The sequence below is a fragment of the Rana temporaria genome, chromosome 3 (genome assembly GCF_905171775.1).
Source record: "Rana temporaria chromosome 3, aRanTem1.1, whole genome shotgun sequence".
Taxonomy (NCBI): Eukaryota; Metazoa; Chordata; class Amphibia; order Anura; family Ranidae; genus Rana; species Rana temporaria.
In genome coordinates this window covers 466,995,965-467,020,270 of record NC_053491.1, presented here as the reverse complement: position 1 = coordinate 467,020,270, position 24,306 = coordinate 466,995,965, and the positions used below count along the sequence as shown (strand labels likewise).

The 24,306-nt window shown below is 47.2% G+C and overlaps 1 protein-coding gene across 1 annotated transcript in view; it reads left to right on the top strand.

Moving 5' to 3' along the window:
• LOC120930623 overlaps positions 1 to 22,391 on the top strand; it is a 33,370-nt gene extending 10,979 nt beyond the window's left edge. The window contains exons 4-7 of the mRNA XM_040341799.1: positions 4,763 to 4,920; positions 21,790 to 21,976; positions 22,092 to 22,169; positions 22,309 to 22,391. Of these exons, the coding sequence (XP_040197733.1) occupies positions 4,763 to 4,920; positions 21,790 to 21,976; positions 22,092 to 22,169; positions 22,309 to 22,391 (506 nt within the window). The remainder of the gene's footprint in view (positions 1 to 4,762; positions 4,921 to 21,789; positions 21,977 to 22,091; positions 22,170 to 22,308) is intronic.
• The last annotated feature ends 1,915 nt before the right edge of the window (positions 22,392 to 24,306 follow it).

Genomic DNA, 24,306 nt, shown 5'->3' with positions numbered 1-24,306 from the left:
TTTTTGGGACCATTGTCATTTTTACAGCGACCAGTGCTATAAAAATGCACTGATTACTGTGAAAATGACAATGGCAATGAAGGGATTAACCTCTAGGGGGCGCTGTAGGGGTTAAGTGTGCCCTAGTGTGTGATTCTTACTGTCTGGGGGCGTGGCTGGGCATGTGACGTCACTGATCAACGTTCCCTATGACAGGGAACAGACGATCACTAACACTGCCACTAGGAAGAATGGGGAAAGGTTTGTTTAAACTTACTTTTCCCCGTTCTTCAGCTCCTGTGACCCAATCACGGGACACCGGCAATGATCGGGTCTGCGGGTCCCGCGGGCACGGTCATGGAGATTCGGACCGGGTCGCGGGCGCGCTCGTAACCCACGGCTGGGTCAAGCAGGCTTGACAAGAATCACGCCGAGAAAAACGTTGTTTTTTCCATGACATTAAAAACGGTCGTGTGTACGCGGCATTAGAGCAGAAAAACACCCAAAAACACTGATATGTGAACAGAGCCTAATGTAACCATATTGCTACACCTAGAGGCACCTCCCTTCTCTTTTATAATCAGTTGTGACATGGCGTTACTTGTACAGTGCCTTGAAAAAGTATTCATACCCCTTGAAATTTTCCACATTTTGTCATGTTACAACCAAAAACGTAAATGTATTTTATTGGGATATGTGATAGACCAACACAAAGTGGCACATAATTGTGAAGTGGATTAAAAATGATAAATGGTTTTCAATTTTTTTTACAAATAAATATGTGAAAAGTGTGATGTACATTTGTAGAGCGCCTCCCTGAGTCAATACTTTGGGCCAGATTCAGATAGGAGATACGACGGCGTATCTCCGTCCTGATACGCCATCGTATCTCTAAGGCCGGCTGGTCGTATCTATGCGCCTGATTCATAGAATCAGGTTACGCATAGATCTCCCTAAGATCCGACAGGTGTAAGTGACACCGTCGGATCTTAGGCTGCAATTCCAGGCCGGCCGCTAGGTGGCGCTTCCGTATCTTTTACGCGTCAAATATGCAAATGAGGAGTTACGCTGATTCAGAAACGAACGACCGCCCGGCGCATTTTTTTTTACGTCGTTTGCGTTCGGCTTTTTCCGGCGGAAATTTTGCGGACTGCGCATGCGCAGTTCGTTCGGCGCGGGGACGCGCCAGATTTAAATTATACACGCCCCTAGCCGCGGAATTTGAATTCCGCCGGGGGATTTACGATACGCTGCCGCAACTTTACAGGCAAGTGCTTTCTGAATAAAGCACTTGCCTCAAAAACTTGCGGCGGCGTAACGAAAATCGCTCAAGCTCTGGATTTAGATCTGGACTTTGACTGGGCCATTCTAACACATGAATTATGCCTTCATCTAAACCAGGGGTCTCCAAACCCTGGCCCGTGGGCCACATATGGCTCACTTGGATGTTTTATCCGGCCCGTAGGTCATTCAGAGACTGCCTGCTTCAATTCCCCTGTGTGGGCAGTGGGACAGAGCAGAAGGCAGATGGGGAGATGTATGTGTGCCGCTGTCAGAGCGGATCCAATGAGGCAGAGGAAGGTAGAGTGGTGGGCGGATTCCCATGCGCGCAGGGAGGAGGTGGGGCTCCGCTGTCGGCAGCATGGATGTGGGCTGTCTGTACGTGCTGGAGTCAGGCTGGTGGAGAGGCGTCAGAGGAGGAGGCTGGGCTGGGGGAGTGGCGGCAGAGGACAAGGTTAGGCTGGGGGAGGTTGGGCTGAGGGAGTGGCGGCAGAGGACGAGGTTGGGATGGGGGAGTGGCGGCAGAGGAGGAGGTTGGGCTGGGTGAGTGGTTGCAGAGGAAGAGTTTTGGCTGCGGGAGTGGCGGCAGAGGAGGGAGGTTGGACTGAGGGAGAGGTGTGCGCAGATTCCTCCACTGACATCATCAGGAGGAGGAGCCGCAGGACTGGGAGGAACTGTCTGCAGGAATGCAAAACCCAAAAGGTGTGTGTGATAGTGGAGGGGTGTGTTAGGAGAGGGGTATGATGAGGGGGGTGTGATCAGAGTGGAGAGATTTAGGAGGGTGTGATCAGACTGGGGGTATCTAGGGCGGTGGTGATCAGGCTGGAGGGGTGGTGGTGTTATATTGGGGGGGTATTTGGGGGTGTAATCCGGATGGGGGACACAGACGTGAGGAAAGGCTCTGACAGGGACACAAAAGTAAGGAAAGGCTCTGACGGGGACATAGAAGCGAGGAAAGGCTCTGGCGGGGACACAGATGTGTGGAAAGGCTCTGAAAGGGACAAAGACGTGTGGCAAGGCTCTGACAGGGACACAGACGTGCGGAAAGGCTCTGACGCGATTATTTACATTTTTATTAATTTATTTCTAAATGCTTTTTGGTCCTCGAATATTTATAAAATCTAAAATGTGGCCCTTGGGCTAAAAAGTTTGGAGACCCCTGATCTAAACCATTTCATTGTAGCTCTGGCTGTATGTTTAGGGTCGTTGTCCTGCTGGAAGGTGAACCTCCCAGTGGCATACTAAGTGGGGACGGGGGGGCGTGCCGCACCAGGTGCCACACACTAGGGGGGTGTCAGGCCAGCAACCACCCACCCCCGCCAATGAAAGGAGAGTGTGCGGTGACAGAATATACATAGAGTGCCCGAGCGAAGCATGTGGTGGATTTGCGCTGGGGGGATGGGGTGCGAGGATCGGCAGCACATCTGGTACCGGCACGATGATCCCCTTCTCTCACGGCTCTGATCAGTCTCGGGCAGCTGCTGTCAGCCGAGCAGAGAAGCCGCCTCCCCCTCCTACTCTATGTCTATACAGTGCTGTGCATGCAGGAGGAGGGGGAGGCGGCTTCTCTGCTCGGCTGACAGCAGCTGCCCGAGACTGATCAGAGCCGTGAGAGAAGGGGATCATCGCTCCCCCCCCCCCCCCCCCCGCAAATCCACCACATGCTCCGCTCGGCACTCTATGTATATTCTGTCACCGCACGCTCTCCTTTCATTCGCGGAGGGGGGGTTGTCGGCCTGACACCCCCCCCCCCCCCAGCCACTGTAGCGGGGGCCTGCACTGTAGCGGGGGCCTGTACTGTAGCGGGGCCTGTACTGTAGGGGGGTCTTCACTGCAGGTGGGCCTGCACTGTATTCGGGGTCTGTACTGTAGCGGGGGACTGTACTGTAGGGGGGTCTGTGTAACATACAGGTGTCTAGAGGTGCAGGGTACTGTGTAATGTAAAGGGGTCCAGAGCTGTGGGGGGCTGTGTAATGTAAAGGGGTCTAGAGATACAGGATGCTGTGTAATGTAAAGAGGTCCAGAGGTGCAAGGTGCCATGTAATGTAAAGGGGTCCAGAGTTGCAGGGTGCTGTGTAATGTAAAGGGGTCCAGAGTGTTGTGTAATGTAAAGGGGTCCAGAGGTGCAGGGTGCTGTGTAATGTTAAGGGGTCCAGAGGTGCAGGGTGCTATGTAATGTAAAGGGGTCCAGAGGTACAAGGGCTGTGTAATGTAAAGGGATTCAGAGGTACAGGGTGCAGTGTAATGTAAAGGGGTCCAGAGTGTTGTGTAATGTAAAGGGGTCCAGAGGTGCAGGGTGCTGTGTAATATAAAGGGGTCCAGAGGTGCAGGGTGCTGTGTAATATAAAGGGGTCCAGAGGTGCAGGGTGCTGTGTAATGTAAAGGGGTCCAGAGGTACAAGGGCTGTGTAATGTGAAGGAGTTCAGAGGTACAAGGGCTGTGTAATATAAAGGAGTTCAGAGGTACAAGAGCTGTGTAATATAAAGGAGTCCAGAGTTACAAGGGCTGTGTAATATAAAGGAGTCCAGAGTTACAAGGGCTGTGTAATATAAAGGAGTCCAGAGTTACAAGGGCTGTGTAATATAAAGGAGTCCAGAGTTACAAGGGCTGTGTAATATAAAGGAGTCCAGAGGTACAAGGGCTGTGTAATGTGAAGGGGTCCAGAGGTGCAGTTGTGGAGAGGGGGTACACAGAATTGACAAAAATATATTGAAGGATGCAGAGGAATGCAGGGGGCACAGTGGGGTGTTTTTGCATTTTAAGGTGGGGGGGTGCCAGATATAGGATCCGCCCCGGGTGCCAAATGCTCTAGGTATGCCCCTGGAACCTCCCCCCCCCCCAGTCTCAAGTCTTTTGTAGACTCCAACAGGTTTTCTTCTAATGCCGCATACTTTATGTGATGAAAAAAAATGAAATTTTCTGTGAAGTAAAAAACAACGTTTTTGAAACTTCAATTTTCAAAGACGAAGTTACCTACACACCATTGTTTTTTCACAATGCTCTAGCAAAGCGAGGTTACGTTCACCACGTTTTTCCATTGAAGCTCGCTTCATAACTAGCTTCTGGGCATGCGCGGGTGTAAAAACGTCGTTTTAAACGTCGTTTTTTGCTACACACGGTCAATTTCTGTGAAGTAAAAAACGACGTTTTGAAAAACGACACATAAAATTTAAGCATTTTTTTTTGTCGATTTTCACAAGACATAAAACGACGTTTTCCCCCACACACGGTCATTTAAAGTGACGTTTTTAAAAACATCGTTTTTTTTCATCACATAAAGTGATGGTGTGTACGCGGCATAAGATTGTCCTGTATTCGGCAAAGTTTCAATGGTCTGGTCTGACTGAAACAAGGTGATCTGAAGACTGGTCATCACAAAATTATAGAAATAAACAATTTTATTTTTTTATTTTAGGTTGTCTTATTCACATGTGTATATCTTTAAAAATCTTTTGATAAAAAAAAAAAACCTTTAAGCTTCTCACAGCGGATTATTGTTCAGATTTTCAGACTCGTTCTGGGGAGACCCTGTTCTCGGTTCTGTACAAGGAGGTATTTGATGACTGTTGCTGTTGTTGTGGGACTTCCAGGAAGATCAGACTCACAAACAGCTACAAGACAGAAGTGATAGGACTGAGTTCCTTCTACTGCGATTACTATGTAAGTACAATTTCTAAACCATCACAATTATTTGTTTAATAAAGCATAATGACCAATGGGAAGCAACCTGCAAACAATTATATTTCCACTAAGCATGTGGCTTTATACTTTGTAAAAAAAAAAAAAAGCATGTGGCTCTATTTACACAGCGCTTCATTTTAAACCTAATATTTACACCAGGGGTCTCCAAACTTGCTAAGCAAAGGGCCAGTTTAGTGTCCTTCAGGCTTTAGAGGGGGCAGATTGTGACCCGTGGGAGTAGAAAAGGCCTCAACATCAGTGCTCCATCAAAGCTTCAAATGGGAGGAATAGTGCCCTATTGTTGATATCAATGAGAAGAATAGTGCCCCATTGATGGTGTTAGTAGATGGAATGGTGCTCTATCATTGGTGTCAGTTGGTGGAATATTGGCCCAAGGGCCAGATAAAGGCAAGCAAAAGGCCACATATGGCCCCTGGGCCACTGATCTACACTGTATGGCCAGATTGTGGCCAATATGTGGACATCCATCCAAATGATTGAGCTCAAGTATTTCCAGTGAAGGGTACTGCTAATACTACATCATATAATGGAATTCTAGATAAGTGTGCACTTCCAACCTTGTGGTAACAGTTGGCAAAGGTCCTTTTCTGTTCCATTGTGACTGTGCCCCTGTGTCGGCTCAATAAAGACATGGTTTGACCAGTTTGGTGCGGGGTTACTCAAGTGTCCTCCACAGAGCCCTAAACTCAACACTACTGAACATTTTTGGGATGAATTGATGCTCTGATTGCAATCCAGGTCTCCTCATCCAACATCAGTACCTGACTTCACATGTTCTTTTGGCTGAATGGGCACGAATTCTCCCAGACCCACTCCAAAATTATGTGGAAAGTGTTCCCAGTAGAGTGGAGAACATTATAGCCGTAAAGGCATCCATCTCCATATTATTGCCCATGGTTTTGGAATGGGATGTTTAACAAGCTTATATAGGTGTTATTCTCAGGTGTCGTTCATCTTTTAGCCATACAGTGTATGCCTATCGCTTTTTTGTTTTAGCTTTGGATTACAGGGACAAGTGAATGATTTAGCTAAACTTGATTTTGTGGCAAAAATATAAATTTTCCATTTGGCAACATCTCTTCAGAACTAGCTTGTAATTTGCCATGCATAACTAAAAACATACTAATTTAAAACTATAAATGAGCAGTGCTCTTAGCTGTGAGACCACAGTACCATGGTATATGGTTTTGTGGCATTGCTTTGTTTATGAACTAAGCCCCTGGTGCCCCCTTGGACCTCAGCCATCTGTAGTGGGAACATTGATTAGGACAATAGCATTTATATCTACTAGCCTCATGTAACATGTTCCCAGTTTGTATTGTCTTCTACAGCATATCCCCCCCAACAATGTATCCTGCGCATACATGCACCATGCACCCGGTAACAACCGCTTACTACAGTTTACACAGCGGGAGACTCAAGTATAAGCCGAAGGGGGCTTTTTCAGCACAAAAAAATGTGCTGAAAAACTCATACATCATGGGACACAGAGCCTTAATACTTATGGGTTATAGTCACCACAGGTAATTGGACACTGGCAAACCCAATTAAAATTGAGTTCCTCCCCTATATAACCCCCTCCCAAAGGGGGATAACCTCAGTTTTTTTCGCCAGTGTTTAAGATGTTTGGTCACGTTTAACATGTGCTAAGAAGAAAAATGCTCTTTTGAGGGTCTGGCTTGCGGAGACCTAGGAGCTATAACCGGATCCATTCCTCGGGCTGATATCAAAGGCCTAAGATGGTTGGTACCCCCCGGCCTCGTGTAAAGAAGAAACAAGGTTTGCCTGTAATGTCTCTCTGCGGAGGTCTGGGCTCCAGACTTTGGTGTACTAATACATCTGTGGCACGAAAAGTTTCTGGCAGAGTCTTCTACAGGTCCAGGTATGAGGTTTTCTCGAATAAAACCCTTGATAAACCTGAAGGTTGGCACAACTTGCCCGCCGTGATGGGTGAAAGCTGGAACTACTTTTAGTAGCTTTCCTGTGGCGTGGATAAGGTAAGAAGAGGATAATTTTATTTGTGTATTATCTTCTTTTGAGTAGGATGTCTTTCCTGGTTCTCACCACTGGAGGGAGTAAGTACAAACCTGGTGTTTTCTTACATAGCCATCCAGGATACATGCTCAGTGAAGTTGGTCAAATTTAACACCACTCACCTCCTTCCGCTGCAGGCTCTGCCACAATACGCATACAGGGGTCCATAATGATGCCCCCCCCAGTAATCTCTCCCCCTCTTCCTCGTCTCCTGGGCACCGCCATGACAGCGGCACATGCGCAAGCTCGCTTTTTGCTGTCTGAATGAGACATAGATAGGGGGAGGGCCAAGTGGTTGTTAGTGATCTGTGCGCAACGCAGGACACCTGTGTGAAGGCACCAAGAGGCTGGTTCAAAAGCCCAGCACACCAGAGCCTTCTGTAAGCGGCATGAACACAGAGCTGTGGCCTGTAAGCATCCCTGTGGATTGAACCAGGCAAACCTAAGACTCCTACTCGCATCAGGTTGTGCAGTGAGCTGATATTTTGTGTATTGCAAGACTATAGCACAACAGTGATTGCATTTGTATTTGTGGGTAGTACCTTTGCTTTGCAGTAAGGACTATGTCCCCGAGAAGAGGGTCAAGGGCTAGTAAAAGGGGCACCAGAAAATCCCTGCGTACGGCTAAGGATTCGGAGCTTGTCTGCAGTTTACCATCCCCCTCTGTCAGCCTGATAGCAGCCTCACAGGATGAGCCCCTGTCTGGTTTTGCAGCTTCTCCTATGGCAGCTCCTGTATACGCCACTGAGGACGCTTTAAAAGCTGCTTTGGATGGCTTAGAAGGAAGGATTGCTAATATTGTCACAACCTCCTTGAGAGATAGCAGAAAACGGGGTAGATCCCCTTCATCTACTCTGGCCCTCTTTTCAGATGAGCAGTCTGAGGGTGAAAAATCCCTCTCCGGAGATAAGGATCATGTGCAGTCTGAGGACTCAGAGGATCAGAGGATTCCTGCCACTTCTCAGTCGCTAAAGATGCATGTGCAATATTATGCAGAGATGGTGTGTGCCACTTACAAATTGTTGAAGCTTCTAGGCCCTCTGTTTCCTCTTTGGGATCTTGGAAATCTCTGCAGGCTGAATGCGCCTTTCCAGTTCATCCCTTGCTGGATAAACTGATGTATGATCACTGGGTTCACCCAGATAAACTGTTTTCTCCTCCTAGGCAGTTTTCCCGCCTTTATCCTATGGAGGAAGGTTTTACTAAAAAATGGGGGTACCTGCTATTGATAAGATATTTCTTGTGCAAACAAAAACCTGACCTGTCCTATAGACAACGCAAAGGGTTTTAAGGATCCAACTGATAAAAGCTGGAGTCCCTATTAAAAGCCTCCTCTTCCATGGCTGGGGCTGTAGTACATCCTGCAGTTGCAGCCATTGGTGTATGTCAGTTCCGTCAAGGAACAAATGAAGCAGATGATTAACCTCCTCCCTACAGAGGAGATTGAGTTTATGAGGACCTTTCTAAGGCCTTGTGCTTTGCGATTGATCAAATCATGGACTCTGTTCAACAAGCATCTCACTTGAGTCTCCTGCAGGTACACATGCACAGGTCCCTTTGGTTAAAACATTGGGAGGCAGAGGCTTCTTGTAAGAAAAACTTGTCAGCGTTCCCCTTTGGGGGAGAACACCTGTTTGGGGATGAGCTGGATAAATACATCCAAAAGATTACCGGAGGCAAGTCTACTCTATTTCCGGTTAAGAAGAAGAGTAAGCGTCCCTCATTTAAAAGTACTCTTTCTCCAGCCCCTGGAAACGTAGTCTCCAGGCAGTGTCGACGGGCTCCCCAGTCTAATGCTAGGGGAAAATCCCAGAGCCAAGAACAAGGGCAGAAAAGAACTTGGGGTTCAAAGTCTAGACAGCCCCCCAAAACTTCCCTATGAAGGGATGCCCCCGCTCGGCCGAGTGGGGGGAAGGCTGCTGCATTTTGCAAATGCCTGGCAGAACGAAGTTCAGGACAAGTGGGTCATCGCCACAGTGTCCTCAGGCTACAAGCTAAAATTCAGAGAACTTCCGCCACCCCGTTTTCTGAGATCAAGAGTTGCTAAAAGATCCAGAAAAAAGAAGGCCTTTACTGTTGGCCTTGGAACACCTGTTGTCCCAAGGGGTAATCTTGAAGTTGGCCTCAGAGGATCAGGGGTCAAGATTTTATTCAAACCTGTTTACGGTTCCAAAACCAAACAGGGATGTCAGACCTGAAAAGTCTGAATCATTTTCTGAACATTCGCTCCTCCATGGAGTCTGTCAGTTCAGTTTCCACCCTTCAGGAAGGAGCATTCCTGGCATCAATAGACATCAGAGCTGCATATCTACATGTGCCAATATTTCCTGCTCACCAAAGGTTTCTAAGGTTTGCGGTGGATCAGCGTCACTTTCAGTTTGTGGCCCTTCCTTACTGACCCCGGCCCTGGCAAGGCAAAGGGCACAAGGCATAGCAGTAACAGTCTACCTGGAAGATCTGTTGATCATAGATCAGTCCGCCGCACGCTTGGGCCACAATGTGCACAGCACAGTGGAATAATTAGAGTACTTAGGCTGGGTCCTCAATCTGAAGAAATCTTCCTTGCAGCCTCAAAAAAGGCTAGAGTACTTGGGCGTTATAGACACGTCCCTAAGCAAGGTATTACTTCCCAAGCTGAAGGCAAAAGCCATAGGAGACTTGGTCTGAGTGGTAAAGGCAAAAAGAAGGCATTCCATCCATCTATGCATGAGATTATTGGGAAAGTTGGTAGCCTCATTCGAGGCTGTCCCTTACGCCCAGTTTCACTCAAGACCATTACAGGGCAGAATTCTGTCAGCTTGGAACAAAGATGTTCAGGCCCTGGATCTTCCTATGATCTTATCTCCAGGGGTTCGCCAGAGCCTCAATTGGTGGTTGCTCCCCCAAAATCTGTCAGAAGGAAAATCCTTCACTCCAGTTACCTGGAAAGTGGTGACCACAGATGCCAGCCTTCTGGGCTGGGGGGCAGTGCTAGAAGAAGCATCTGCCCAGGGCAAGTGGTCTGGGGCCAAAAAGCTCTTATCCATCAACATTCTGGAGGTTCGGGCAATTCATTTGACCCTCAAGGTTTGGTCTCACAGACTGCAGGGCTGGCCTGTTCGGGTTCAGTCCGACAATGCTACGGCCATGGCCTATATCAATCACCAAGGAGGCACCAGAAGTCTGGATGCCCAAAAAGAGGTGAATCACATCTTGGCCTGGGCAGAAAGGCATATTTCTTGCCTATCTGCGGTCTTCATTCCAGGGGTAGAAAATTGGCAGGCGGATTTTTTAAAACCGCTAGCAACTGAGTCCAGTCTCTACACCCTGACATCTCTACACCCCAACATGTTTGAAATCATATGTCAGAAATTGGGAACCCCAGATGTGGACCTCTTGGCTTCCAGAGACCCTGGTATGCAGAAGTCATAAAGATGGCAGTAGGAAGACCTTGGGTTCTTCCTTTACACCCAGACCTACTATCGCAGGGTCCAATATTCCATCCTGCCTTACAAAGTCTAAATTTGACGGTTTGGCTGTTGAGACCCACATTCTGAGGAAACGTGGGCTCTCAGGCCCAGTCCTATTCACTCTGGTTAATGTTAGGAAGCTGGCCTCCAGGCTCATCTACTACAGAATATGGATGGCATACTGTATGTTTCCTGGTGTGAACCCAGAAAGTGGCATCCTAGAAAGTTTGCCATTATTAGGATTCTTGTCTTTCTTCAGTTGGGCTTAAATATGAAGTTGGCCTTGAGCACTATCAAGGGCCAAATCTCGGCTTTGTCAGTATTCTTTCAAAGACCACTTGCATCTCATTCCCTAGTCAGGGCCTTTGTTCAGGGTGCACTGTGGTTGAATCCGCCGATTAAGTCTCACCTGTGCCCATGGGATTTGAATTTGGTGTTGTCTGTTTTACAGAAACTACCTTTTGGACCTTTACACCAGGTGTCTCCAAGTCTGTTGACACAGAAACTGTTTTTTATTGTAGCCATAACCTCAGCTAGGAATTGGCGGCTCTTTTGTGTAAAGAACCGTATATGATTATTCATGAAGACAGGGTGGTGCTGCGTCCTCACCCGAATTTCTTACCTAAGGTGGTTTCAGGTTTTTATCTGAACCAAGATATAGTCCTACCATCTTTTTTTCCAGATACGCAGTCTGCGGAGGAAGAGAGTCTACACTCTCTAGATGTTGTTAGAGCGGTAAAGGTTTATCTGCAAGCTACGGGTCAGATAAGGAAGACTGATTATCTATTCATTCTGCCACAAGGCCCAAAGAAGGGCCAGGCAGCGTCAAAATCCACTATTGCAAGGTGGATTTGACAAGTCATTACTCAGGCCTATGGTTTAGAAAGGATTCCTTCTTTTCAGCTGAAAGCGCACTTGACTAGAGCAGTTGGTGCTTCATGGGTAGTGCATCACCAGGCCTCCATGGCTCAGATCTGTAAGGCTGCTACTTGGTCTTCGGTCCATACATTTACTAAATTCTACCAGGTAGATGTTGAGAGGTTACGAGGATGCCGCCTTCGGGTGTAGTGTGCTGCAGGCACCAATATAGATCCTCTGGCTCGATAGCGGTCTTATTCTGATCTGTGTCTCCCTCCCCTCAATTTTTAGCATTGCTATGGGACATCCCATTAAATAATTAAGGATCTGTGTCCCGTGATGTATTATTAAGAAAATAGGATTTTTTAATACAGCTTACCTGTAAAATCCTTTTCTTGGGAATACATCACGGGACACAGAGCTTCCCACCCCTCTTCGGAGTTAACATGGAACACTTATTGCTCTGCTATAAAACTGAGGTACTCTCCATTTGGGAGGGGTTATATAGGGGAGGAACTCAATTCTAATTGGGTTTGCCAGTGTCCAATCACCTGTGGTGACTACATAACCCATTAAGTAATTAAGGCTCTGTGTCCCGTGATGTATTCCCAAGAAAAGGATTATACAGGTAAGCTGTATTAAAAAATCCTATTTTTTGCTATCTCTCTGATGGCTTTGTTTTGTTTTTTCAGCCTAATAATGGCTTGCTTCACTGATAGTGACAGCTCTTTGGATCTCATCTTGAGAGTTGACAGCAACAGAATGCAAATAGCACACTTAAAATAAACAGCTGAGCAGCCAATTGTCCCATTACTTTTGGTCCCTTAACCACTTAAGACCCGGACCAATATGCAGGTTAAGGACCTTGCCCCTTTTTGCGATACAGCTCTGCGTCGCTTTAACTGACAATTGCGCGGTCGTGCGACATGGCTCCCAAACAAAATTAGCGTCCTTTTTTCCCCACAAATAGGGCTTTCTTTTGGTGGTATTTGATCACCTCTGCGGTTTTTCGTTTTTGCGCTATAAACAAAAATAGAGCAACAATTTTGAAAAAAATTCAATATTTTTTACTTTTTGCTATAATAAATATTGCCAAAAATATATAAAAAAAATTTTTCCTCATTTTAGGCCGATACATATTCTTCTACCTATTTTTGGTTAAAAAAATCGCACTAAGCGTTTATCGATTGGTTTGCGCACAATTTATAGCGTTTACAAAATAGGGGATAGTTTTTTGGCATTTTTATAAAAAAAATATGTTTTACTATGAGCAGCGATTTTTTTCGTGACTGCGACATTATGGCGGACATATCGGACACTTTTGACACATTTTTGGGACCATTGTCATTTTCACAGTGAAAAGTGCTATAAAAATGCACTGATTACTGTGAAAATGACAATGGCAGTGAAGGGGTTAACCACTAGGGGGCACTAAGGGGTTAAGTGTGCCCTAAGGAAGTGATTCTTACTGTAGGGGGGCGTGGCTGTAGGCGTGACATCACTGAACGTCGTTCCCTATTTTAGGGAACAGACGTTCAGTGTCATTGCCACACAGAAGAACAGGGAAGGTGTGTTTACACTCACCTCTCCCCCTTCTTCAGCTCCTGTGACCGATCGCGGGACACCGGCGGCGTTCGGTCTGGGAGTCCCGCGGGCGCGGTCACGGAGCTTCGGACCAGGTCGCGAGCGAATGTCAGGAACAAGATTGTAGACCTAAACAAGGCTGGAATGGGCTACAAGACCATCGCCAAGCAGCTTGGTGAGAGGGTGACAACAGTTGGTGCAATTATTCGCAAATAGACTAAACACAAATAACTGTTAACCACTTCAGCCCCAGAAGATTTTACCCCCTTCCTGACCAGAGCACTCTTTACAATTTGGCACTGTGTCGCTATAACTGACAATTGCGAAATTGACATCCTTTTTCCCCCACAAATAGAGCTTTCTTTTGGTGGTATTTGATCACCTCAGCGGTTTAATTTTTTTTGCGCTATAAACAAAAAATTTGAGACAATTCTGAAAATAAAACAATATTTTTAACTTTTTGCTATAATAAATATTCCCTAAAATGTTTTTATAAAACAAATTTCTTCATCAGGTTAGGCCAATATATATTCGTCTACATATTTTGGTAATTTTTTTTTTACAATCAGCGTATATTGATTGGTTTACGCAAAAGTTATAGCGTCTACAAACTATGGGAAAGATTTATGGCATTTGTATTATTTCTTTATACTAGTAATGACGGGGATCTGCGACATTGCGACAGACAGATCGGACACTTTTTTGGGACCATTGACATTTAAACAGTGATCAGTGCTATAAAAATGCACAAATGCAAAAATGAACACTAGGGGGCAATGAAGGGGTTAACTGTGTGTTCCCTCAGTGTGTTCTAACTGTGTGGGGATGGGAGTGACTAGGAGAGGAGACATCATTTTTCCTACTTAGTCGGAACAAACAATATGTTTCCTCTTCCCTTACAGCACAGGGATTTGTGTGTTTACACCCCCCTGCTCAAGAAAGCACATGTACAGACCCGTCTGAGAGTTTACTAATGAACATCTGATTCAGAGGGGAACTGGGTAAAAGTGTTGTGGTCAGATGAGACCAAAATCAAGCTTTTTGGCTTCAACTCACTGTGTTTGGAGGAAGAGGAATGCTGCCTATGATCCCAAGAAAACCATCCTCACCGCCAAACATGGAGGTGGAAACATTATGCTTTGGGGGTGTTTTTCAGCTAAGGGGACAGGACAACTTCACCACATCAAAGGAATGATGGACAGGGCCATTTACAATCAAATCTTGGGTAAGAAACTCCTTCCCTCAGCCAGGGCATTGAAAATGGGTCGTGGATGGACATTCCAGCATGACAATGACCCAAAACACATGGTCAAGGCAACAAAGGAGTTGTTCTGATAGGAGAGAGGAGGAGGAGGAGGAGGCACAGGCACATGCACATCTCCAACGAGGCAGGATGCCCTTCAGGGGCAAGCTTAAGGGCAGCACACCGACTGCATCACAACGCAGAGCTACGCATATGCAGGGCGCTGCTGTGTCTCAGCGTTATTCCAAAAGTTCTTTGGTGTGGGCCTTTTTTGAGACGAGTGCATCAGATCGCACCGCTGCTATTTGCGACATATGTCTCAAGCGTATCTCGCATGGCCAAAACATCACCCGCTTGGGCACCACATGCTTGACCAGACATATGTTGACCTGCCATGCAGTTCGTTGGCAAGCATACCTCAAAGACCCACACCAAAGAACAAAGCAGACCTCCCCTTGCCCCTCATCAGCTGGGATCTCCAACCCCACTATACCCTCAGTCCTCTCTGAAGCCTGCACTGATAGGACTGAAGGTGTAGAATTAGGTGTGTCACAGCCTAGTACAATCTACTATCGGTACACAGATGGCAGATTGTACCAGGCAAATTTCCCTGCCCCAGCTGCTGCAGCGCCGAAAGAAGTTCTCTCCCAGCCATCCACATGCCCAGCGGTTGAATGCTAGCTTAGCTAAATTGCTAGCACTTCAACTGCTGCCTTTTCAGTTGGTAGATTCTGCCCCCTTCCGTGAGTTTGTGGAATGTGCGGTACCTCAGTGGCAAGTTCCCAAACGCCACTTTTTCTCACGAAAGGCGATTCCGGCTCTCTACTGCCATGTGGAAGGCAATGTCCATGCCTTGCTGGACAGGGCGGTCAGTGGTAAGGTGCATATTACCGCTGACTCATGGTCCAGCAGGCATGGACAGGGACGTTACCTATCTTTCACGGCGCATTGGGTGACTCTGCTGGCAGCTGAGAAGAACGAAGGACAAGGTACAGCAGTGTTGGAGGTTGTTCCGCCACCACGCCTCCAAAATGCTACTACTGGTTGTGACACACCTCTCTCCTCCACCCCCTCCTCTTCTTCTTCCTCTGTGGCCTTTTCCTGTGCTGCTGTGTCCTCGGAACCAGCGGTGCTCCGTAGGCGTTCAAGGGGCTACGCAGGTATGCAGGCAAAGAGATGCCATGCGGTGCTTGAGCTGGTGTGCTTGGGGGACAGGAGCCACACTGGGCCAGAGGTTCTGTCAGCTCTGCAGGGGCAGGCTCAGAGGTGGTTGACGCCACACCAGCTTAAGCCAGGAATGGTGGTTTGCGACAGTGGCACCAACCTCCTCTCCACCCTGTGACAGGGACAACTGACCCATGTGCCCTGTTTTGCTCATGTCCTTAATTTGGTGGTGCAGCGGTTCTTGGGCAGGTACCCGGGCTTACAGGATGTCCTGAAGCAGGCCAGGAAAGTCTGTGTGCATTTCCGACAGTCATATAATGCCAGTGCTCGGCTGGCAGACCCCCAAAGGGAATACAACCTGCCCAAGAACTACCTAATCTGTGACATGCCCACCAGGTGGAACTCTACATTGGCCATGCTGCAGCAGCTGCACATGCAGCAGAGGGCCATCAATGAGTATCTGTGCCAATATGGCAGCAGAACTGGGTCAGGGGAGCTTGTTTTTTTTCCCCACGCCAGTGGGCCATGACCAGGGATGCATGCACTATCCTGTCACCATTTGAGGAGGCCACGAGGATGGTGAGCAGTGACAGTGCATGCATTAGTGAGACTGTCCCTCTTATTCACATGTTGAAGCACATGCTGTGTGGAATAATGGACAGGTCCCTTGAGGCAGAACAGAGGGAGGAAGAGGAGGACTTCCTTACCTCTCAGGGCCCCCTTTATCCACACAGTGTTCCTGCTTGGCCTGCCTATCGCACAGGAAGAGGAGGAGGAGGAGGAGGATTGTGTCAGCATGGAGGTGGAGCCTAGCACTCAGCATCAGCAGCAGTTATGAAGGGATCAATTACAGTCCCAAGGAACCCATGGACTTGTACGTGGCTGGGATGAGGTGGCTGCGGATCCTGTCATCCTCAGTGACCCAGAGGACTCCGCACCGAATGCCTCAGCAAATCTACGTTGTATGGCCTCTCTGATCCTGCAAAGCCTGCGGAAGGATTCTCGTATTCGTGCTATCAAGGAGAGGGATCATTACTGGCTGGCAACTCTCCTTGATCCACGTTACAAGAATAAGGTTGCGGACCTTATCTTGCCGGCGCAGAGGGAGCAGAAGATGGAACATCTTCGGGAGGCCTTGCAGAAAGGTCTGTGCAACGCGTTCCCAGAGACTGGGGGGGTTGAAAAAATCCAGGTCCTGAACAACGTATTGCTGAGGCTTCGGTCAGTCACAGAAGGAGCGGTGGTGAAGGTGTCCGTCTGACCGATGCGTTCAGACAATTGTTTAGTCCGCAGCCCCAAGGTATGACCAGTTCCAGCAACCATCGCCAGCGTCTGTTTTACATGGTACGGGAATACCTAGGGGCAAGATCAGACTTGGACACCTTTCCCACCGAAAATCCTCTGGCTTACTGGGTCTTGAGGATGGACAGTACGCAATTGAGCTACTGGCTTGTCCTGCATACAGCGTTCTTTCAGAATGCACATTCAGTGCTGCTGGAGGCTTTGTAACCGATCACAGGGTGCGCCTCTCCACCGACTTGGTTGATCGACTGACCTTCATAAAAATGAATCGGCTTGGATCACCACCAGCTACCAAGCACCTGATGCTGATGTAACTGAGTGATTTTTTTTAAATGTCAGATCCCTTCAAGACTGCCTATGCTGATGCTGAGTGACTATCCTGTTATGCTGAGTGACTATCCTTTTCCTCCTCAATGATCATGCTGATAGCTTGTAAGAACATTTTTTGTTCTGGGCACCGCCACCAGTGGCTAAGGCCCAATTTTTCTGCCCCTGTTTAACAGGGGCGTGTAATTAAAATTTTTGATGCAATACTTTGCAGCGGGCTCATTCCTGTGCTCCAACTAGAGTATCTGTGAGGGGTTGCAGTGTTGTGGCACCAGCACCAGTGAAGAAGGCCCAATTTGTATGCCCCTGTTTAACAGGGGCGTGTAATTACAATTTTTGATGCAATACTTTGCAGCGGGCTCATTCCTGCGCTCCAACTAGAGTATCTGTGAGGGGTTGCAGTGTTGTGGCACCAGCACCACCACCAACAAAGGCCCAATTTTTCTGCCCCTGTTCAACAGGGGCATGTAATTACAATTCTTGATCTAATATTTCACAGCAGGGCCCATTCCTGTGCCCACCAAGAGTAACTGTGAGGGCTTACAAAATTGTGGCACCAGCACCACCACCACCACCACCAACACCAACAAAGGCCCAATTTTTCTGCCCCTGTTCAACAGTGGCATGTAATTACAATTCTTGATCTATTTCACAGCAGGGCCCATTCATGTGCCCACCAAGAGTAACTGTGAGGGCTTACAGAGTTGTGGCACCAGCGCCAGCACCAAAGGCCCAATTTTTCTACCACTGTTCAACAATGGCATGTAATTACAATTCTTGATATAATAGTTCACACAGCAGGGCGTTCCAGCGCCCACCAAGACTAACTGTGAGGGCTTACAGTGTTGTGGCAACACCAACACCTAGGGCCCAAATTTCTGCAGAGTATATACGGCAGGCCCCTACTTTCAAACATCCAATTTACAAACGACTCCTACCACACAGACAGCAAAAAAAATGTTTACAGGGGTGATAACCCTTCTCTATGTTTTCAGAAAAGCTTAAAAATAGATTTTATGGCTGAAGCTACACTTTAAAGAAGTACCAGTTCAAAATTACAAACAGACCACCTGTATAATGCTGTTCAAAGTATATAGGGCCAAAGGGGCTTGTAATGACCTGGGGGAGGGAAACCCATGCTATTTTTCTCAATGATTTCATCCATATTGCAGGGACTAGACATTACATTAAAGCCGCAAGCAGTTTTAAATTACTTTTTTCTTATAGTAATCTCATTTTGTGCAGGGACAGTTCTAAACACGTGCCACCTCACAGGTACGATATTTAAAGGAATTTTTCATTTTTTTTTCACTTTAAGCATCATTGAAATCACTGCTCCAGAAAAAACGACCATTTTTAAAACTTTTTTTTTCTATTGATACATATTCCCTGGGGCAAGACCCGGGTTCTCAAACCCTTTTTCCAACAATAACTTGCATATTAGGCTTTAAAATGAGCACTTTAGAATTCGAACGTTTGAGTCCCATTGACGTTAATAGGGTTCTAAATGTTCGCGCGAATGTTCGGTCCGTTCAAAGGTTCTGGTGCGAACCGAACGGGGGGGGGGGTGTTCGGCTCATCCCTACCCAGGCCCGTCGCAACCCGACAGGCAAACCAAGAATTTGCTTGGGGCCCCGAGCTGGCCTGGGGCCCCCAAGCAGGGCCCTTGCCTAGGGTGACCAGGCCCGGACTGGCCATAGCGGGCACACCGGGCAAATGTCCGGTGGGCCGGGGGCTGACAGGCTGAACTTTCCAGCCGCGGTCCGATGCCTGTTGATGACCGGGCCGCACAGCGGGAGGTAAGCGGCGACCGTGGCCTGGAGAGGGTTAACGCAGGCCGTGGTGGAGGCTCACCTCCCGCTGTGCGGCCATGCCGGTGTCTCCTCTCCAGGCACTCCTGCCCTGCCGACAATGTCATCTATCAGCAGAGCAGGGGCGGGAGGAGCCGGAGATCTGTACACTGACCAAGTGCAGGGATCCATGGTTGCTATGCAGCAGGTCAGATCCAATCAGAGCAAAGATTGCTGTCCGTGCACGCGTTCTGCTGCTGTAGCTAGGCAATGGGGACGCTGCCAGGGCTTGGGCCGATTATGTCATGGCAACGTATGACGTGTGGAGACCCCGCCCCCAAAGGGAAATTGCGTCCATTCAAAAAACCAGGGGAGTGAAAGAGACACGTGAAATGTAAGTGCATAGAGACTGAGAAGTGAAGACATCACATCGGGAGACAGGGGAAGAGACACAGAAGGAAAACAGGTAATCAAGAAACGGCAGACTATGGAGTAATGGAGGACACAGGGAAGTGTAAATAGATAGAGCTGAATGGTGGAAAAAAGGAGATAAGAAAGGGGGAAGGAGGGAAGAAGAACAGATAGAAAAAAAGGGGAATATATAAAGAGAAAAAAAGGAAAAAAGAAACAGAAAAAGGAGAGGAGAGGAAAATAAGAGAAAATAAAAAAGGATAAAGATGATAGAGAAATGAAAAAAGGAAGAAATTAGTGGGAAAAGGAGACAAATTAAGACGATAAGGTGCGTGCAACCGAGAAAAATGTATGAAAGTAAACTTAAAAAAACAAGTAAAGAAAATTACCTAAGTAAGAAATAAATAAAGTGTGAAAAATGTATATAAAAATAATAAAACAAATATAAATATAAATAATAAAAAGAAAAGAAAAAAAAAAGAAGAAATAAAAAATAAAGGATAAAAGAAAAAGAACACTAAGAATTTAAAAACGGAAAAAAAGAAAAATGGGAAAACCTAAAGTATTATAGGTGAAAAACGAAGAGAACAAAGTACTGTAATGGGGGGCTGTGATTGGTAGGGGCACTGTGATATAAAGGGTACTGCACTGTAAAGGGGAACTATAATCATTACAGTTTTCTTTACAGTGCGGTCCCCTTTATATCACAGTGCCCCTACCAATCACAGCCCCCCATTACACTACAGTGCGGAGGACCGACTCCATGATTATCCCATCACCACCCGTCCTCGCGAACTGGCGGTTGCTGGAAAATTGGCTGTTCAGTCTAAATTTCTCGGGCCTATTTTTTGTCCCAGTCCGGGCCTGAGGCAGGAAACGCAATCTCCTGCCACGCGGTAAGGTAGAGGGGGGGGGGCTGTAAAAAAAACATGGGGGGGGCTTCGCGTGCGGGGGGGGGCCTCCATGTCCATTTTGCTTGGGGCCCCCAAATTCCTTCAAACGGCCCTGTCCCTACCCGTAGGTAAAAGTGGTCTGTAAGGGTTTACAACCACTTTAATGACTTGGAGAGGATCTGCAAAGAAAAGTGGGACAAAATTCCTCTAGAGATGTGTGCAAACCTGGTGGCCAACTACAAAAAAAAGTCTGACCTCTGTGATTGCCAACAAGGGTTTTCCCACCAAGTACTAAGTCATGTTTTGCAAAGGGGCCAAATACTTATTTCACTCAATAAAATGCAAATCAAATTATAACTTTTTTTAAATATGTTTTTCTGAATTTTTTGTTATTCTGTCTCTAAGGCCTCATACACACGGACGGACTGTCCGATGAAAACGGTCCGCCGGACCGTTTTCATCGGACATGTCCGCTCGGAGATTTCTGTCTGATGGTTGTACACGGCATCAAACAGAAATCCGCGCGGACACGATACGTGGTGACATGGCCGCGCCGTCGCCGCGACGATGACGCGGCGACGTGCACGGCCCTGGAAGGTCAATGCTTCCACGCATGCGTCGAATCACTTCGACGCATGCGAGGGCTTTCGGCCGAGCGGACATGTCCGGTGAGTCTGTACAGACGACCGAACATGTCCGACAGACAGGCTTCCAGCGGACATGTTTCTTAGCATGCTAAGAAACATTTGTCCGCTGGAAACCTGTCCGATCCGCCGGAAAATTGTCCGGTCAGCCGTACAGACGACCGAACATGTTCGCTGAAACTGGTCTGCGGACCAGTTTCAGCAGACATGTTTGGTCGTGTGTACGGGGCCTTACTGTTAAAATAAACCTACCATTAAAATTATAGACTGATCATTTCTTTGTCAGTGGGCAAACATACAAAATCAATTCGATTTCCCTTCTAAATGTTTTTTTTCTATGTCTGAATTTCTCACTTCCTGTTTCTCCTCAGTAAGCTTGCCCCCATCATCCGAACCGTTCTGGCAGGGGGTTAGTCAGCGTGCTCGCCCCCTCCCCTGGGACTACATCCCAGCGTGTTACTGAGGAGGAACAGAAAGTGAGAAATTCAGACAAGGAAAAAAAACATTTAGAAGGGAAATCGAAGGAAAAGGTAAGTGAACCAACAATGCACTAGCTTAAAAGAACCTACTGTATTTATTGGCGTATAACACTCACTTTTTTACCCTGAAATGAGAGGGTAAACTGTGCCCGCGTGTTATACGCAGGGGGCTGTGGAAAGATTTTTTTCCTGAAACTTCCCTCTTAAAGTTAGGGTGCGTGTTATACGCCTGTGCGTGTTATACGTCGATAAATACGGTATTTAGAAAAGAAAAAACAAACCTTTACAACCCCTTTAAAGGAGTTGTAAAGGCAGAAGGTTTTTTATCTTAATGAATTAAGCATTAAGATACAAAAAACTTCTGTGTGTAGCAGCCTCCCCAGCACCCCCTAATTACTTACCTGAGCCCCATCTCTGTCCAGCGATGTTCACTAGTGTTCTAGCCATCTGGGACTCTGCTTCTGATTGCCATTGGCTCCCACTGCTGTCCATCAAAGTCAGTTAGCCAATCAGGAAGGAGGGGGGGGGGGCCAGGTTGGGGCTCTGTGTAATAACTATGCCCCTGAGCTTCCTACACTGTTCGACCTTTTTTCTTTACATGGTGTTTCTCTTTATGCTGTCCTTCCACTTATTCCATGCTTCCATTTAGTTGCAGGTGGCCATCCTCTCAGGAGATACAATTGGTTATGTTAAAATTAATTCCGCATTTGCAAACCTGATTGCTACCATTTACCTGACACCGGATATACCCTTGTACACAGCAAGTCTACCACTGTCCAACACAACAATGTGGGATTCCCCCATTGAGGTGGGTCACTTGACTCTGACAATATACAGTATGTATATAAAAGTTCTTTGTTTTGGAAGACTAAAGTGAAGACTTGCCAATAGGTGAAGTGAGCATAAAAATATTTAATAGTTGCAACGGTGCAAAACTGATCATTTTGGTAGGGATTAGAGATGAATTAAGGCATGATGGGGATGTAGAAAAGGTAAAAGCTTTGGACCCCATGCTTGCGTTCGACGATGGTAAGTACTGTAATAGGCACAAAGGCAGCTAAACCTGCATTGTCTGTACTGTCATGGCCAAATCAGACATCTACAAGTACATCCTCCACTGTGATGTGACAGATAGTTGCACAAATCTTACCAAATGTCCATTTTGTAGTGGTTGGTCACATTGAACTGGACTTGTTCGGTATTGTTGAAGACATTTCGTACCTTGTCTTAGCCAGTGAAGAAGTTGCTTAGAGAAGCTAAAAAAAAAACATCTTCCACATTACAGAACAAGTCCCATTGAACGTGACTAACTATCAATGCCATGACTTGGATCAATGAGAACCTTCATCATGGGCTTTCCCCCTGGTTTCTAACCCTAACTCTTGCCTAGGTTGCCTAATTCCCCATCACATCAGAGTCCCAGCTTCACATCAATGACCCCTTTCACGTCAAAAGCCCCCCTCCCCCATCACATCAGGGCCCCTCTTTCACATCAAAATGATTTCCCATCACATCAGAGTTCCTATGGGTCTGGTAAAATATTGTGGTGGGCCAGATGTGGTCCGCATGTAAGCAGGTTGAAGTGGTCATTAGACTTGACCGATTTCCTGATCTTTTTGGCGGGTTCCTGTCTGGGTTTGGCCCACTTGCGCCGTGTGATCTAAATGGGACAGTGGTCTAGTTCACAAGAGTTGCCCGAAGGAGTCCAGGAGCTGTCATTGGTGCTGTAAGAGAAACCTAGTGAAAACGGTGCAGCCTAGAGTGTGAGACCCGCAGGGGATGGAGACGGTAGGAGAGACCCACATGGGTAGGACAACTTCGCCTGTTCTGGCCCACAACAGACTTTTAACTGGGATTCACCCTGAAGACACCAATGCTGGAGTATGCCTCCAAAGGAATTACACTTGCGAGAGATAGCCTGTAAAGGACTAGGAACAATAGAATGTACCTTCACAGGTATGCTGGGGCAGCACACAAGCCTGTAGCCATAGTTAAGGAATTAGGAAATAATAATGCCTTTATCTGTTGGGATGTGAGTGTATTTGTGCACTTTTTCTAAGAACAATGTTTGAGACTTTGTCCTTTGCCTTGTCTGAAGTTACTAAAGAGGTGCATTGTAAGTAACCGGCACACACACAGTGAACAAGTGGGCCCTTAACACATTGGGGTATAAAGACATCAGTGTAAAGTGGAGTAATGTGAAGATACAAGTAGTTGCCAAGAGTAATGGAAGTGTAACAAGCAGCCTGTTGATAGCGTGTACCTGTAATAGGTGTGTAGCGGCCTGCTACTTTCATAGCTGACGCTGCCTTAAATTTAGAGGGTAGTCCAAGATTTAACTACCTCTGACTGTATTGTATTGCCAAATCTGGGCCTCTGTTCCAGGCGTGGCTGTACTGTGAGTGACCACTATTGTTGTCTGGGGTGTTGGTACCACTCCAGGCCGAGGGTGGCAGCAGTCGAGTCAGGGCATGTTGGGTGTTTTTCCTCGGCAGCCAATCGGTGGGGGTTGATCGCCTCGCTGTGCGTGCTGGGGGAGAGTACTTAAGGGGACAGATGTCATTAGTTCTGGGTCGTCGTGGTCCGTTCCTGGTCAGTCGTCCCACCACCCCCGTGTGTGGCCCATATGGCCGGGGGTGCGTGTTCAAGTGTTCCTGGCTCTGGGACCACGTTGGTCCGGAGCTGTGACCAAGTAGGCCAGGTAGTCAGACTGGGTCTACGCTTGCAGAGTGGTCCTGTGCTGTCCGTCCTGAGGGAGGAAGCCACTTAATGAAGCACCTGTTCTGGAGAGCACCGAGCAGAAGGCTGGTACGCTCAGGAGAGGCCTCGAACTTTATTGAAGGACGCACTAATACTGAGAGTCCAAGTGAAGGTAGTCTGTCAGTTCTGAGTTCACAAGAGTTCATTTAAGAGAGATCCGGGTGCTTAATCCTATGCTGAGAGGATTCTGGACCGAATATATCTCCACCTTTGGGAAGGTCTGTGATAGAGACTTTGCTGAAGTTTCTGTGTGACACCCTGGCTGCTGGACTAGTGAGAGAGGCCTATCCTGGTGCACAATACCCACTCTGGCTAGAGTGGCGACGAAAGCTACGTTGCTGGAAACAGGAGTGTTTCCGAACAAAGTTATACACCTGAACCTACTACCTATTACCCTTTCACCTTT